The following is a 15058-nucleotide window of genomic DNA, read 5'->3' as shown; positions in this document are numbered from 1 at the left end:
AAGGCTGCTTCTCAGCTCCATGAGACAGGAACTCTCAAATGTTCCAACCCTCCTGATCTCCTCCTCCTCCTCCCTGAATGCTCACCTTTTCCTTCCCAGGTGCTGCACTCTCCTGCTTTCCTCCTACATCTCTGAAACTACTGCTCAGTCTTTTGTACAGTCTTGTCTGTGGACCTTAAGCTTGATTGTCAACTCAATGGCTTGGAAACTGCCTAGGGGGTTAAGAAAAGATCTTGTGAAAAGATCTTCCCTAGGCAAAAAAGAGGATATGAGAAAGTCTGTCACAATCCACTGGCTGTTGATTCACCAGTGCAGATTTCTTTTATAGATGTAAGATTCTTTTACGAAAGGGCAGCCTTTCCGAATCATTTTCATATCTCGAGAGATGTGCAGTAAATCACACTTCTGGGTATGTCTGGTGAGTCTTGGAGGTGTGACTTTGGGTATTGTATGTGATCCATGGCTCCTTCCTTTATGGCACTGTTTGTCTGTGCTGCTTTCCAGCCACCATGAACCAAACATCTCTGCTCTGCCACACTTTCCACTGTGTTTCTGCTTTGGAACCAGCAAGCTATGGATTGAATCTCCTGAAACTGTGAGCCGAGTTAAACCTCTCCTCCTCCAGGTTTTAGGTGTTGGGTTTTGTGACCCAGCAACAGGAAAGCTGACTAATATAGTATCCCTCCACCAATCCCTTCCCCTCTCTCTCGGTGCCACCTCACTCTCTCTCTCTCTCTCTCTCTCTCTCTCTCTCTCTGTATTCAATCCCTGCCCCTTCTCATCTCTTTCCTGTCTTTGGTACCTTATCTACACCCACAGTTTTAATCAACACCAAGAATGACAGAAATAATAATGCCAGCCTTTATAAAGTGTGTGCTATATGATAGGTACTGCTCTTTCTTTTTCTTTTGTGTGTGTGTGTGTGTGTGTGTGTGTGTGTGTGTGTTACTAGGGATTAAATCCAGGGCCTTCACACTGAATTATACACCCAGCCCTTTTTTGTTTTGGTTTGGTTTGATTTTTGGTTTCTTGAGACAGGGTCTCACTATGTAGTTCAGGCTGGTTTTGTACTCATTATGTAGCCCAGGCTGGCCTCAAACTCAAGGCAATCATCCTGCCTCAGCCTCCAAAGTGCTGGGATTACAGGCATGCACCACCACACCCAGCATGTATTTTTTATTCTGAGACAGGTTCTTATTAAATCACTTAAATTGCCCAGGCTCTTGATCCTCCTGCTTCAGCCTCCCTGAGTGCCAGGATTACAGGCTTATACTACCACACCCAACTTTCTCTTGCTCTTTACTCATTTAATCCTCACAACAAACCAACAACTAAGCAACATTATTATTCTGATTTTGTGGATGAAGGACAGTGATTGAGTGACTTCTCTACTCTCCTGAACTCCAGACCTGCATTACCACTGCCCTTTGAGTGTCTCCCTTTGGATGTCACCAGACATGTGCAGAAGTGGATTCCTGAAATTCTAGCTCCAAAGAAGCTGGGTACTTTATGCAGAAGTGAGATTTATTTAACAGCTAGTTTTAGAGGTCCAAAAGCATGGCACTAGCATCAGGTTCCAGTGAGAGCATCATAGTAGATAACATCACATGGCAGAAGCAGTTGTTAGAGATGAGTAACACTTGGTGAGATAGAAAACAAGAGTAGGGAAGGGGTAGACGGCTCTTTTAGAGCAGCCTCCTCTTGTGGGAAATAATGTGCTCCTTCGAGGCCCAACCCACTCCATGAGGCCAGCATTAATCCTGTGATGACCCAGTCACTTCCTACCACCCCTCCCACAGACCCCACCACATTTCAGTACAGCTGCATTGAGAAGCTGAGCTCTGCATGGGTTTTGGTGGGGACAGACCACATTTACACCATAGTATTAGTCAACCCAAGTCCTCAATAGCATCCCAATCTGGACCTTCCCATCCATTCAGTTCCCAAGGCTGTAATTTAGGTCTCCATATTTTTCACCTGCACTGGCCTCTAAACTAAGCTCCATCTCTCCAGGATGGTGCCCCACAGTCTATTTTCCTAGGCCACCACTGGGATGGAGGCATTAGAGCTTGGTGGTACAGAAAATGGCCTGTGGAATCAGAGTCTTCATTTTTTATTTTTCCAGGGCTGGGGATCAAACCTAGGACCTTTTGCCTTGGAGGCAAGCACTCTACGTCTGAGCCACAACCCAGACTCAGAGTCCTTCCTACTAGCTCTTTGATCTTGAGCCAGCTACTCAACCTTTTTCAATCTTAGTGTCCTCTAAAATGAAAAATGAGAAAATTCCTGTTATGTAGTTGTGGCTGGGGCTAGCTTATCTCCAAAGGCCTAGTTCTCTCACTTTGTGACCCAACACTTAACTTCGAGGCAGACCTCCCTTGCTTGCAGGGCTACAAATGTGACATGGCACGATCCAGCATGGCACTTATCACATTCCAGCCCCTAGGTTTTGTCAATTTAAATGTCACCTTCTCTAAGGAAACCTCCTGGTTCTCTCCCTCCCTCCACCCCATCAATCTGCCTGGCTTCCTTGTATTCCCATACCTCTTACAATATTGTATCATGAAAGCCAGTGTCCTTATTGGTGTCGGGCTGTGATATGCCTGGGGCAGGGATTGTATCTTAGCCCTAGCACAAGGACCTGGCACAGAAAGGATGCTCAGTTAATATATCACTGGATAAATGGGTGGACCAATGAATACATCAGAGATGGCTTCACTTTAGGAGAGCTGGGCATTGTCAGCACATAGGCTTTGAACACACCTGCCAAAGACAAGTCTCTCATTCCTTGCTTTCCGAATGAATCTGCTATGCTTAGCAACTTGCATAGTGTGTGAAGTGCTGTAACTGGCTGTAGTTGTTGCGGAGCATTTGGGCAGGGACTAGAACTTTTGCTTTGGGCATAAACACTAACAGCTGTGAATTTTAAAACTCAATCAGAAATGATTCAGTGAATAAATCTTCATTTTTTTTCTAAGGAGCTACAAATGTTGCAAGCATAATTAATGAGTAGGCAGAGCAGATATTTGTCTCCTAGAACACTTGGTTTTACAGGGATAGGAAATGCTATTTATGATCAGGAAAATTCCATAAAAAATCTTCATCTTTACATTTCTACCTAGAGTATTCACCAATTCATTTCTTGGAACAGGAAGATCTCTCCTAGGGACAGGCAGACTTTTTCTTGCTGCCTGCACACACAGGAGCTGCCAGCTTGTGATAGGAAAGAGCCCAGCAACTAGTGAGTGATGTCCTGCAGCTGACAGTGCCAAGTGTAGCCAGATACAAGGAGAAGCCAAACCACTCAGATCCAAAACATGAGCTGCACTAATTCAAGAAGAGGGAAGACTGCATCTCATAATCAAACAGTAGCAGAACAAGTTTTTGGCTCATGGTTTTGGGGGATTCAGTCCATATTTGGCTGTCTCCAAAGCAGAAACAGCATGGTGGAAGGGCACGGCAGAGGAAAGCTGCTCACCTCATGGCAGCCAGGAAGCAGAGATAAAGAGAGGTGACAGGGAGAGATACCCTTCTGGGTCAGGCCTCCTGTGATCCACCTCTTCCAATCAGGCCCCACCTCCTAAAAGCACATTTAGCTATGAGCTCATCAATGGATCAATCACTGAGTATAGTCCCCTCATGATCCACTCACCTTCCAGAAGCCCCACCTCCAAACACATGAGACTTTTGGGAGACATTCTAGATCTAAATCGTAACAATTTACCAACTCACAAAATTGCCCCTTTTCAACGAGTTTTTTTGTTTTGTTCTGTTTTTTTGAGACAGGGTCTCACTATGACTATGTAGCTCAGACTTGCACTCATTATGTAGCCCAAGCTGGCCTCAAATTGTCATCGTGCCTGTCTTGCCAGATCCTAGCTAGTCCACCAACACTTGAGGTGCCTTTGCATCTGCCTGTGAAAGCTTTTCTTCCACTGTATACATGCTGCTCAAGCAGGCACTATGCCATTGTAGATAACTGTCCCAAATATGCTTTTAGTGGATAAAGTCCCCTGACAAGGAAGTAGAAGATTAATTACTGTTATCCAGACATAATGCTGGTAATAATGCTGGTAATAACGCTGATGTTTCTACATTGCACCCTGGGATGCAGTGAGCCAAGAGCTTTCCCTAAATCCTGTCTCCTCCAAAAAGACAGGGAGATACATGCTGCACTTGACTCCTGAGCAGGGCAGCATATCTCCAAGTCTTGCCATCATCCATGCAGCAAGCACTTAGGTTGAGTCACATTTATGCTGCTGAACCAAGCAAGGCTTTGCCATCTCTCCCTGCCCCTTCTAGCTCTGCCTTTCTCTGCTTTCTTTCTCCTCCTTACAAAAATATTCAGTCTTCCCCCATCTTCCCAGATGCTTCCACAGCCCCTCCACTGGACCTCTTTTATAGCACTTGTCACCATGTTGTCACTGCTCATCTGCATGCTCCAGGATAGTTGATTGAATGAATGAATTCACCCTGGTATCCCCAACACCCAGTGCAGCACCTGGTGCTCAAATCCAGGCTTGCAAAACACTGAGTGAATGACAGAATGAACAAGTGTCTGGAAGGTCTCTGCAGGAAAGTCCTTTGGGATGCACCCCTCAGTAAATTCCATCCTTGCCCGCTGGACCAAATCTTTCCCTCCTTCTGCGTCCCCTGCTTCCTAGCTGTGACTTAGGCAAAATACTTAACTTCTCTGCTCCTCCTTTCTTCAAATGCAAAAATGGGGATCATAGTCATATGTTAAATGCAGATGGTACAGTGCAGTGGGGTACTGTGTGAAAGCCCTAGCACCTGCCAGTGAGCAGCGAAGGGCTCCTTGTGAACAGTACACAAGCCTCTACCTTGTTTCCTCGTTATCATTTGCTGCCATTCCCCCAGACCCACTTGCTCCCCGACCCCCTTTCTCATCCTGTTCCTCTTTAAAAGACCCAGCCCAACTGTCCACAATGGCACCTGCTCATATTCAAGCCCAGCCTGGGCAACATAAGGAGATGCTGAAGAAAACAACAACAACAACAACAACACACATTTTCCTTCCCTCTTCCATGAAACTTGAATTCCCCCAAGCTGAAAGCAGCCCATACCTGTGCGGCCTCAGTCTCCAGCTCTGACCTCTTCCAGGACTTCTTGCTGAATGGGCTCCCATCCAACACTTTCTCCTCTCCCTTGGGCTGACTCTGTGAACCATAGAGCCTCTAATCTCACCCACCCACCCCCCATTTTTGCAGTACTGGGGATTGAACCCAAGGCCTTCACTCAGAGCTACACCCCCAGCCCTTTCTTAGTTTTTATTGGGAGACAGGGTCTCCCTAAGTCACACAGTTGCCTAGGCTAGAGTGGAACTTGCAGCCCTCCTCCCTCAGACCCCCAGAGTGCTGGGATTACACCCTCAGCTCTCCACCTCCTCTTTAACCACAAACTCCAAGAGGGCAGGAACGGGGTGTTACCTTCCCCAGCTCCCCCATGCCTTGCACAGTGCGGGGCTCAAAGGCACTAGGAAGGACCGAGGGAGGGACAGAATACAGGGAAGTGGCAAGGTTCAGGAGGCTCTTTGCCCCCTTGGGCGAGGGTGTAGCCTCCAGCTTGTTGGGGTCTCTGCCCTTCTCCAGCCATTGAGCTCATAAAGGTCCTGGTGGACTATGATGTGCGCTTGCCACTGCTCAAGGGCCTGGTGGCACTGCTGATCCCATCAGTGAAGGATGCCTCCCAACAGCACGCCAAGATCCTGACTGGTAGGACCCTCCCTGGGGGCTTCCTGTTGGGGGTGGGGGCTCCTGCCTCACTCTCAGCCACTGCTCCCCAGAGTCCCCACTCCTGCAGCTCACCGTCCACCTGCCCGTGTTCCTGCAGCAGGCAGCGGCCGCCAAAGCTATTGGGTAAGCGATGGGGGCATGAACTCATGGCTGGGCAGGCGAGGGAGGAGAAGGCACCGGAGAGATGACGGTGGCTGCTGCCTGGTGTCCCCACACAGGGTCCTGGCGCGCGGCAGCATGAGCATCGCCCAGGAGATGCTGCACCTGCACGTGGTGCGCAGCCTGATGGCCGCCATGGGCAACACGGACCACACCAACAGCCAGCGGCTGGCCAGCCTCACACTGCAGGTACCCGGGTCCTGGCGGGGCTGCGGGGATGCAGCCAAGCAGTTATGGCCACGCTCACGGTCACACTGCCCTGCCTGCTCGTGGGTCAGTTCTTCGTGCAGACGTTCCCAGTGGTGGAGGAGCACGTGCGAAGGTCCATGGGGGAGGAACTGTACCAGCTCTTCCTTGTAAGTGCCCACACCCTGCCTGGGACATAAATTGTATCTCCACACTGCCCCCACACATAGAATGGTCCTGGCCACCCATGTAGGAGGGGCTGTCTTCACTTGGGCTTCTCCACTCCCAGACTCCCGCTCCCCTCCCTGATTCCCCTCCTGCAGGACCCCTGTGCCCAAGTCCAACCTAAGGTAGGCCTGACCTGGAACCGCAGCTGGCTTCCCTCACTCCTCTCCTCAGAGCCATGGTGAAGACTTGTACATGGAAATAGACAGCATTCAGGCGGACATCCTGGTGGTCAACCAGGTCAATGTTGTCCAAGGTGAGCAGGGAGGCCGGGACCTGGACCTGGCAGGCCCAGCACCCCAGCTCATGCTCTTTGCCTTCCTGCCGCAGCATTAGACCTCTATGACATCTCCAGTGGCAACTTGAACTTTTTTTGCGGCCCTGGGGATCCCAGTCAGATGGCCTATGTCACAGACTTCCAGAAGGATGGTGCAGAATCAAAGGAGTAACAGAGCTTCGGGAAGCCCAAGGCTGTGTGACAGGAAAGCCTGGGGTCGAGCCCGAGGCTATTCTACCCAGCCCCAGTGGAAGGCTGGGGGTTAGGCCTGCAGTGGGGCAGAAGGAGAGCAATTATGGGAAAGAGTCCAATAAACAGTCTTGCTTGCTATCTGTCTGTGCTGTGCGCTGTGTGAAGGAGGAAGAGAGATCAAAAGAGAGCTATGAGGTTGGATTGAGGTGCGTCCGTGTTCATCAATTTTAAAACCAGGTCCTGAGCTGGGCGTGGTGGCACACGCCTGTAATCCCAGCACTGGGGAGGCTGAGGCAGGAGGATCGGGAGAGTTCAAGGCCAGCCTGGACTACATAGCCAGACCCTATCTTTTTTTTTTTTTTTTTTTTTTGGTACCAGGGATTGAACTCAGAACCTTTCACTTGCCAGGCAGGCGCGGTGCCACTGAGCTAAAATCTCCAGCCCGCCCTTTTAAATTTTTGAGACAGGACCTCAGTCGCTAAATTACCCAGCCTGGGCTAGAATTTGGGATTACAGGCAAAGCTACATTTTTTTTCTTATTATTGCAGTAGACACTACCAGTCTATATTCATGCCCTCCCTGCTCCGCTATATTTTCATAGCATTATCCTGTTAATTATCTTTACTTATTCTGTCTCTCCACCTGACAGTAACGTTTACCCCACTAGAGCAAACACGTAGGACTATACCTGGTATGCGTAACAGAAAGAGCCGTTTGAGGAAATTGCTCAAGTCAGAGGAAAGAAATGAAGTCAAATGGCAGTAATTCTCCAGGCTGCCGCAAGAGAGCGTCACGAGCGCTGATATCTTTGGCCTACAGCAACCCAATGCTCTCGCCAAACATGATCCTCACCTTTCCTCGGCTGGCAAAGTAGAAAAGTTACTAAAGTGTAATATTTCCTGTCCAGCTAAATGGGTTGCCTATTTTTAAAAAGTATCCCGCTAGGAGGTAGCTCGGTGATAAAAAGACTACCTGGCATGCATGAGATCTTGGGTTCTAACCCCAGTACCACAGAAATTAAGCACGTATATGTAGTAACCAACTACACTTAATTTTTTTGGTTCATTTTGTTTTAGAACGGGTTTGATGCTACTGAGAGTTGAGCACTCACCTACATCTTCATCCCCCGAATTTCTGAGGCAATCTCTCCTTAAACAATGTTCACAGGCTCCTGTAAAGTGCACCACCACACCTGCTTAATGCTTTTTAATAAACGTGTAATACAGGTTTACATAGTAAACATGTACGGGGGGGTGGTGTTTTACCACCCCAACTCTGGCGTTAATATTCTGAGCTTTCAGCTTCGTTTTTCTACTGACTCACAATCTTTTATTGACCCACAGCCACAGCTCATGAACAAGACTTGCAATATTACTTCCACAACTACACACACTTGTGTTTTTATTTTTCAGTACTAAAAAATGTGAAATCGGATTTTACACAGATAAGCAACGAATCCAGAACTAAACCGTTAGCCCAACATTCTTTTTAAAACATAGAACAACAACAACAGAAAAAAAACACAACCAACACTAACAACGTAAAGCTCTTGCTTTATCTTTTGTTATACAACTTTATTAGCCCTGCTAAAAAAAAAAGCAAGGCTTCAAAAAATTGGGTTTAGACTCAGAATTGTTCCTCTCCACGGAAATCTTTAGTAAAAGGCGAAAGATTTATACGATCTGAAGAGAAACCAGAGTATGAAATTGTATTTGTAGGATACACCTCCAGAGTAACTTTAACTACTACACCACCAATGGTAACTCTTTATCCAAACGAGTTGATACTTTTACTTTACCATAAGACAACTTTGTGAACGCAATTTCATTATTAGGGGAGAAAAAGGAGAAAAGAGAAATGAAGGATCTGTCCGTTTTAAGAAATGGCCCGTGTGCAATGCATTGTGGGTATGTAAATGACGCTGTGTCACCAGCCTCCAATTTCCGGAAATCCTTAGAATAGTTCATTGGTTTTCCCGCTAGGCGCTGGCCCACCAGCAGAGGGCAGAGCGGAAGCCAGGTTTGCAGGAATGTAGACTTGGAACACCAAATCAAAATTATTTTGAATTCAAAACAAAATAAAATAAAAAAGACTGCCCACCGTGCCCGAGGTCCCTGGGTTCGATCCCTTGCACAGCAAAAGAAAAAAGTAGACGATGATTGTCTTCTGAGAAGGCAGGCGCGTATGTGTGATGAGCACTGATAACAGAATGTCCAGTGACACGGTCCAAGCAGCAAGATGTCCAAAGAAATAAGGCGGTGCGGGCGGTGTCTAGGCAGAGGAACCTAGGGAGTGTGCGCCAAGGATAGGACAGGTGACTAAATGGCAGGCACTGCGTCTTTTTGGCAGTACTATACTGGACTACACTGGAAGTTTAACCCAGGGCCTGATACAGGCAAGGCAAGCATTCTAATGCTGAGTGCTACATCCCTAGCCCTCCCTCTCCTTCTCTCTCTCTCTCTTCTCTCCCCCCACCCCCCGCCTCTCTCTTTCTCTTTTTTTTTGGGGGGGGGGGGCAAGGTCTCATTAAATTGTTGAGACTGGCTCGAATTTGTGATGTTCCTACCTCAGCTTCCTCAATAGCTGGGATTACAGACATAAATCAACACATCTGTCAGGGTCTCCATCTTAGGCTACCATGCCAAGCTGAGAATTCACACTTACCTTGAAAGCAATCTGGAGCCTTGAAAAGTTCTAAAAAAGAAGAGCAGATTAGCCATAATTTTTTGTTGCTTTGTTTGTTTGTGTTTTGAGACAAGGTCTCACTAAGTAGTTCAGGTTCAGGGTGGCCTTGAACTCACTATGTAGCTCAGGCTGGCCTCAAACTCACAGCAATCCTCCTGCCTCGGCCCCCCAAGTCCTGGAATTGCAGGCGTGTGCCATGGCATCAGGCTTAGCCACGATTTTTGTTTGCTTGCTTGTTTTTTTGTTTGATTTTTCAGATTAGTGTTTTAAAGCAGCAATAGGGGTGAATTATGTTAGAGATAAATTGTGCCCTCCCCCCCAAATGTCATGTGTTGAAGTCCTAAATCCCAATAATTCAGAATATGAGTTTATTTTATTTTATTTATTTTATTTTTATTTTTTGGTACTGGGGATCAAACTCGGGTCCTTGTGCTTGCACAGCAGGTGGCGAAACCACTGAGCTAAATCCCCTGCCCTTTTTAAAATAAAGTCGTACCTTGGTACTTCATTGCTTTGAAAGTCATCAAATTTGGTACTAGACAAATTTTTGTCTGTTTTTTGAGACAGGGTCTCACTTATGTGTTCCAGGCTGGCCTTGAACTCACCTTGAACTTGCAGCAGTAGTGCTGCCTCAGCATCCCCAGTGCAGGGATTACAGGTGAGTGTCACCACACCTGGCTGGTATTGGACAGATTGGTATTGGACACACAAATTTTGTCCTGATACTCATCGTTTATTTGGTACTCGATGTGAAGATGTCAAGGTAGAACTTGTCTCTGTCAATTTCCTCCTGACTCATAACCCTTTCTAGCCAAACTGTTTGTTTGGTCCTAGTCATTTTTGGTACTCATCTCGCTTCCCAGAACAAATTATCAAGTACTGGCACAACACTATACGGCCACTGCAGATATAATTTGTTAAGAGGAAGGATCTAGAACTGTAAGAAAATAAATTTCTGTTTAAGCCACCCAGTTTTGCTGGACCAGACGGTGAATGGAGGGCCAATGATGCAGGTGAAAAAAGGATTTACCAACAGTTAATGTACATCGGAGAGCAAGAGTTTATTTAGATCAGACTACACTGTCAAGAGGGACAGTAAGCAAGTTTCCAAGAGAGGAATCTTGCAGTCAGGGTAAGAGGGTTTTCACAAGACATTGAAGACATGGCAAAGAGTCCCACCAAATCTAGACGTCTCAGGAATGTTTCTTCCAGGACGCCTGTTTCTGCTGACCTTTTAGAAGTGCCTTTACTATTTTTACAGTTGCACGCTACAGCTGCAAACCGTCAAGGTCTGTGGCGTAGGCCTCTGGAAAGGCCCTTCGGGCTTAGATAAGGATGTCCGTGTGCTGTAACTTTTTTGGGAAGATGGAGCATTAGCTCACTAGAAGGAAAGAATGGTTTTTGTATTTATTTTTATTTTGTGCTGTTTCTAGTCAGCATTCTCAGGACTGCCCAGTAAGTGCTGGGCCATGATTGTGTCAGCAGAGAAATTTAACTCTTTGTCACAAGTCTGTGGAGCGCATCTAATAAAACACCTGGGTCCTCAGGAATGCACCTCACACCAGATGAATTAGAAACTCTCAAGGTGGGGCCAGGAAGCCAAGTTCTAACCAAGTGTGCCAGCCGGTTGGGCGTGCAGGCATAGGGCACAGTAGGCATCTCTGCGACCCCCAGAACCATATCCCACCACCATGGACCACTCTATCAGCCTCCAGAGACCACAAACAAATGCACTACCCAGGTGACTGTGACGGCTGAGGGAATGCAGCAGCACATCCATGACAAGTGTAACAACTCCCCCGTGTCTATGGATGTGAATTACACACAAGTACCAGCTAGAGTGGTCAGGTCTTTGGCCTGGGAGGGATTTTTGGTGTTGTGCTAGAGTGCTGGTATTCAGGAGACAAGTGCTGATAGTGAGGGATCTTCCAGCTCTGCCTGCACTCTGCCTCAGGGGCTGGAAGGGTTTCTGTGGGGAGAGAAAGAAGTGCTGAGACTTCGGGCTACTTCAACAAGAAGTGTGCCTTACCACAAGGGATTTCTTTTTTGGCATGGTACCAGGGACTGAACCCAGGGCCTCACACTTGCCAGGCAAGCACCCTCCATCCTCAGCCCCAAAGAAAGGTTTGACATCATTATTGTTCAGGTGAGGCCTCTCCTCAGAATTAGATGCTACAAGTTAGGCTTCTCTTTAGGACTGAGATTGCCAGGTAAGAGGAAGGAGATGTTAAAAAATGAGGAAGGGAAGGTGAAAATAACCCTTCTAATTCTGCCCTGTTACAACTGTTGCTCCACTGAGGGCATGTGGGCAGCTAGGGGCTGAGTCTTCCCATCCTCCTGGATCCTTGTCAGGACTGAGCTGGGCCCTGACGGTGAGTGGGGGGAGCTGTGTGCAGGTGTTTGGGGTAGGGACCTGCTGGGGCTCATCCAGGTGGCAAATTTCCCAGCAGGCTGGAGCTGAGCTGTGTTGGGGCAAGACCTGGGCAGGGAGGGGTACTGGCCCTACTTTCTGGTGTCTTCTCCTCTTCCCAATCAGTTTATGGTTCCCGTACTCAGAAATTATAGGCAGTGTTAACTAAAGAAAAAATTTTTTTCTGAGCCTGATAACAGTCCCAAAATGTTTTAGGCCTCCTGAGGGACTGGATTTTCCTATGACCCTCAGATTGACAACTCCAATCCTTCCAGGGGCCTAATGGGAAAACTGAGGCCCAAACAGGACAATGGAGATCTCAGGGTTGAGGCAAAGCCTTGCACTTTGTGTACTTACTCAATCTCACCATAGTGCCCTCAGGAGGTTTTTAGTTATGTTTTTTGCAGTCCTGGGTATCAAATTCAGGGAATATGCTAGGCAAGTGCTCTATCACCGAACTATGCCCTCAGGTCCTGAAACTTTTCTTTTTTTCTTTGAGACAGGGTCTCACTATGTAGTTTAGGCTGGCCTTGAACTCACTGTGTAGCCCAGGCTGGCCTTGAACTCATGTTGATCCTCCTGCCTCAGCCTCCTAAGTACTGGGATTACAGGTATGAATTACCACGCCCCTCAAACATTTTTGTTTTTCTTTTTTGGGGGGTTTTTTTGGTACTGGGGATCAAATTTGGGAACTTGTGCTTGCACGGCAGGCGACGAAACCACTGAGCTAAATCCCCGGTCCCCTACTTTTCTGTTTTTATCGAAACAGTCTCACCATATTGCTCAGGCCCAAAACTCCTGAGTTTAAGAAATCCTCCCACCTTAGCTTCCCTGATATTAGGACTACAATGAGAGCCACCACGGTCAGCTCAAAACTTTTTGTCTTGTCCTTCAGTTTTTTGAGACAGGGTCTAACTATGTATCCCAGGAAGGCCTCAAATTCACAGTTTTCCTGCCTCAGCCTCCTGAGTGCTGGCATTATAAGCATGCACAACCACACCCAGATACCTGTTGGTTTTTTAATCTGATGACTTCACCTACCTCGTGATCACAAAGTGTCACAACTACAGAAAGAACATCTATGTCCAAGACAAGAAAAAAGGATGACATAAGCAAAGCCTCCTTCATGCCATTCCCTTCCGTTAAGATACAACCTCTTGGGCCGGGGATTTAGCTCAGTGGTTCTGCCACCTGCCTCACAAGTGCAAGGTCCCAAGTTCAATCCCCAGTACCAAAAAAAAAGAAAAAGAAAAGAAACAACCTTTTTGCCAGGTGTGGTGGCATTCGTCTGTCATCCCAAGCAGTGGGGAGCCAGGGCAGTAGGATTTCGAGTTTGAGCCCAGCTTGAGACCCCGTCTAAAACAAAAAAGAAAATTTCTTGCCCACAGTCTCCCAGAACTCTGTGCTTTGCTTAATTCTCATTGCCCCAAAACAGTATCATGTGGCCAGCTCTGATTCCATGGGATTCTGGGAAAGCAAGTATTAAATTTTCTTCCATAGCTAATTTGGAGATGAATGAGGAAGGAGGAGTAGGGAATGGCTGCTGGGTTAGCCACCAACCATGTATGTCACAATTGGATCATTTGTTTTCAGTCTTCCTTGTTTTTATTCCTTCCTGATGCCCTCTGGATGAATCTCACCCTGATCTCATTGCTCACCATCACATTTGGGCTGTAACCATTCTGCTATTCAATTCATGTATGGATTTCAACTATTACAAATTTTCAACTTAGTATTCCCAATTATTATTCCTTGCTTGTTCCTACCTTATGTTAACTATCTTTCCTTTTTTAGAAAAATGTTTTTAATTGTGTTACTGGGGCTCGAACCCAGGAGCATTCTACCAGTAACTATATCACCACCCCCCTTCTTTTGCAATACTAGAGACTGAACCCATGGCTTTTGCACTTAGTTACATCCCCAGCACTTTTTAAAATTTTTATTTTGAGACAGAGTCTCACTAAATCAGAGCTGCCCAGGCTGGGCTTGAACTTGGGGTCCTCCTGCCTTACCCTCCCAAAGTGCTGAGATTAAAAGCATGTGGGGCTGGGGATTTAGCTCAGTGGTTTCATCCCCTGCTGCGCAAGTGCAAGGACCTGAGTTCGATCCCTGGTACCAAAAATAAATAAATAAATAAATAAATAAATAAATATTTTAAAAAGCATATGCCTCCATATCTACCTAACACTATCCTTCTTTATCTTTTTAATTTTTTTTTTTTCTGGTACTGGGGATCAAACTCAGGACCTTCTCCTTGCCAGGCAGGCACAGCGCCACTAGCTACATCACCAGCCCTTCTTTGTCTTTTTAAGATATTTATTATGCTTATTTAAAGCTCTGTAGAGGAGGGAGGGGAAAAGAAGGGGAAATTAGATGTGTTATGTGCATGTACCAACTCCCCATCAGGAATGTAATCATTATGCACTGCAAACATCTACTACTACTAATTTTTTAAAAATAAAAAGTAGAAGGTGGGGAAATACCTCAGTGGCTCAGCATCTGCCTGGCAAGCACAAGGCTTTGAGTTCAATTCCCAGTACCAAAAAATAAATAAAACTAAAAAGTAAAACTCTGTCCAGATGCCTGGTATGGCGACATACCTGTAATCCTAGCAACTGGGAGGCTAAGGCAGGAAACCAGTATCAATTGTGGCTGAGGATGTAGCTCCATGGTGAAGCAGCCACCTAGGCATGTGAGACCCTGGGTTTGATCCTCAACACCACAAAAGAGTAAATACGTCACTTGTAAGCAAGATGGGGTGGCATGCAGCTATAGTCCCAGGTATTCAGGAGGCTGAGGCAGGAGGACTGATTGAGCCCAGGCCTTCAAGGCCAGCCTCAGTAACATTAGCAAGAGCCTATCATAAAAAATAAAAAAAATCAAACCAGGCATGGTGGTGGATGCCTGTAATCCCAGCACTCGAGAGGTTGAGGCAGAAAGATCACTGTGAGTTTGAGGCCAGCCTGGGCTATATAGTGAGCCCAGGTCAGCCTGAACTACACAGCAAGGCCCTGTCTCAAAAAATAAATACATACATACATACATAAAAAGAAATTGCAGCACTCAGGAGGCTGAGGCAGAAGAACTGCCATGAGTTTGAGGCCAGCCTGAATACATAGTGAGCTCAAGATCAAGACCAGCCTGGACTACACACAGAGACCCCCCCCGCCA

At 46.8% G+C, this 15058-nt stretch overlaps 1 protein-coding gene, 1 long non-coding RNA gene and 1 pseudogene across 11 annotated transcripts in view; 1 reads left to right on the top strand and 2 right to left on the bottom strand.

Moving 5' to 3' along the window:
• Armh1 (armadillo like helical domain containing 1) overlaps window positions 1-6928 on the top strand; it is a 43750-nt gene extending 36822 nt beyond the window's left edge. For 3 of the 10 annotated variants that reach the window (XM_087214773.1, XM_087214775.1, XM_087214774.1), the window contains 6 exons: window positions 5610-5732; window positions 5804-5876; window positions 5972-6101; window positions 6191-6268; window positions 6498-6579; window positions 6654-6928. In XM_087214773.1, coding sequence (XP_087070899.1) covers window positions 5610-5732; window positions 5804-5876; window positions 5972-6101; window positions 6191-6268; window positions 6498-6579; window positions 6654-6772 — 605 coding nt within the window. In that variant the 3' untranslated portion in view covers window positions 6773-6928. Of the gene's footprint in view, window positions 1-5609; window positions 5733-5803; window positions 5877-5971; window positions 6269-6421; window positions 6580-6653 lie in introns of those variants that run through there. The other 7 variants (XR_015452619.1, XR_015452620.1, XR_015452617.1 and 4 more) reach the window with 7 other exon arrangements.
• A 1182-nt stretch (window positions 6929-8110) lies between these two features.
• The window catches only part of LOC106008518 (uncharacterized), an 8305-nt gene continuing 1357 nt past the window's right edge, over window positions 8111-15058 (bottom strand). Inside the window, exons 2-3 of the long non-coding RNA XR_015452624.1 lie at window positions 9457-9486; window positions 8111-9077 (exon numbers count right to left, since the gene is read on the bottom strand). This is a non-coding gene — a long non-coding RNA (uncharacterized LOC106008518). The remainder of the gene's footprint in view (window positions 9078-9456; window positions 9487-15058) is intronic.
• Window positions 8372-8494, bottom strand: LOC147827338 (U5 spliceosomal RNA; annotated as a pseudogene).

The sequence above is a fragment of the Heterocephalus glaber genome, unplaced genomic scaffold (assembly GCF_053883595.1).
Source record: "Heterocephalus glaber isolate CG9 unplaced genomic scaffold, H.glaber_assembly_v1.0 deba00001451, whole genome shotgun sequence".
Taxonomy (NCBI): domain Eukaryota; kingdom Metazoa; phylum Chordata; class Mammalia; order Rodentia; family Bathyergidae; genus Heterocephalus; species Heterocephalus glaber.
This window is presented reverse-complemented; position numbering and strand designations above follow the sequence as displayed.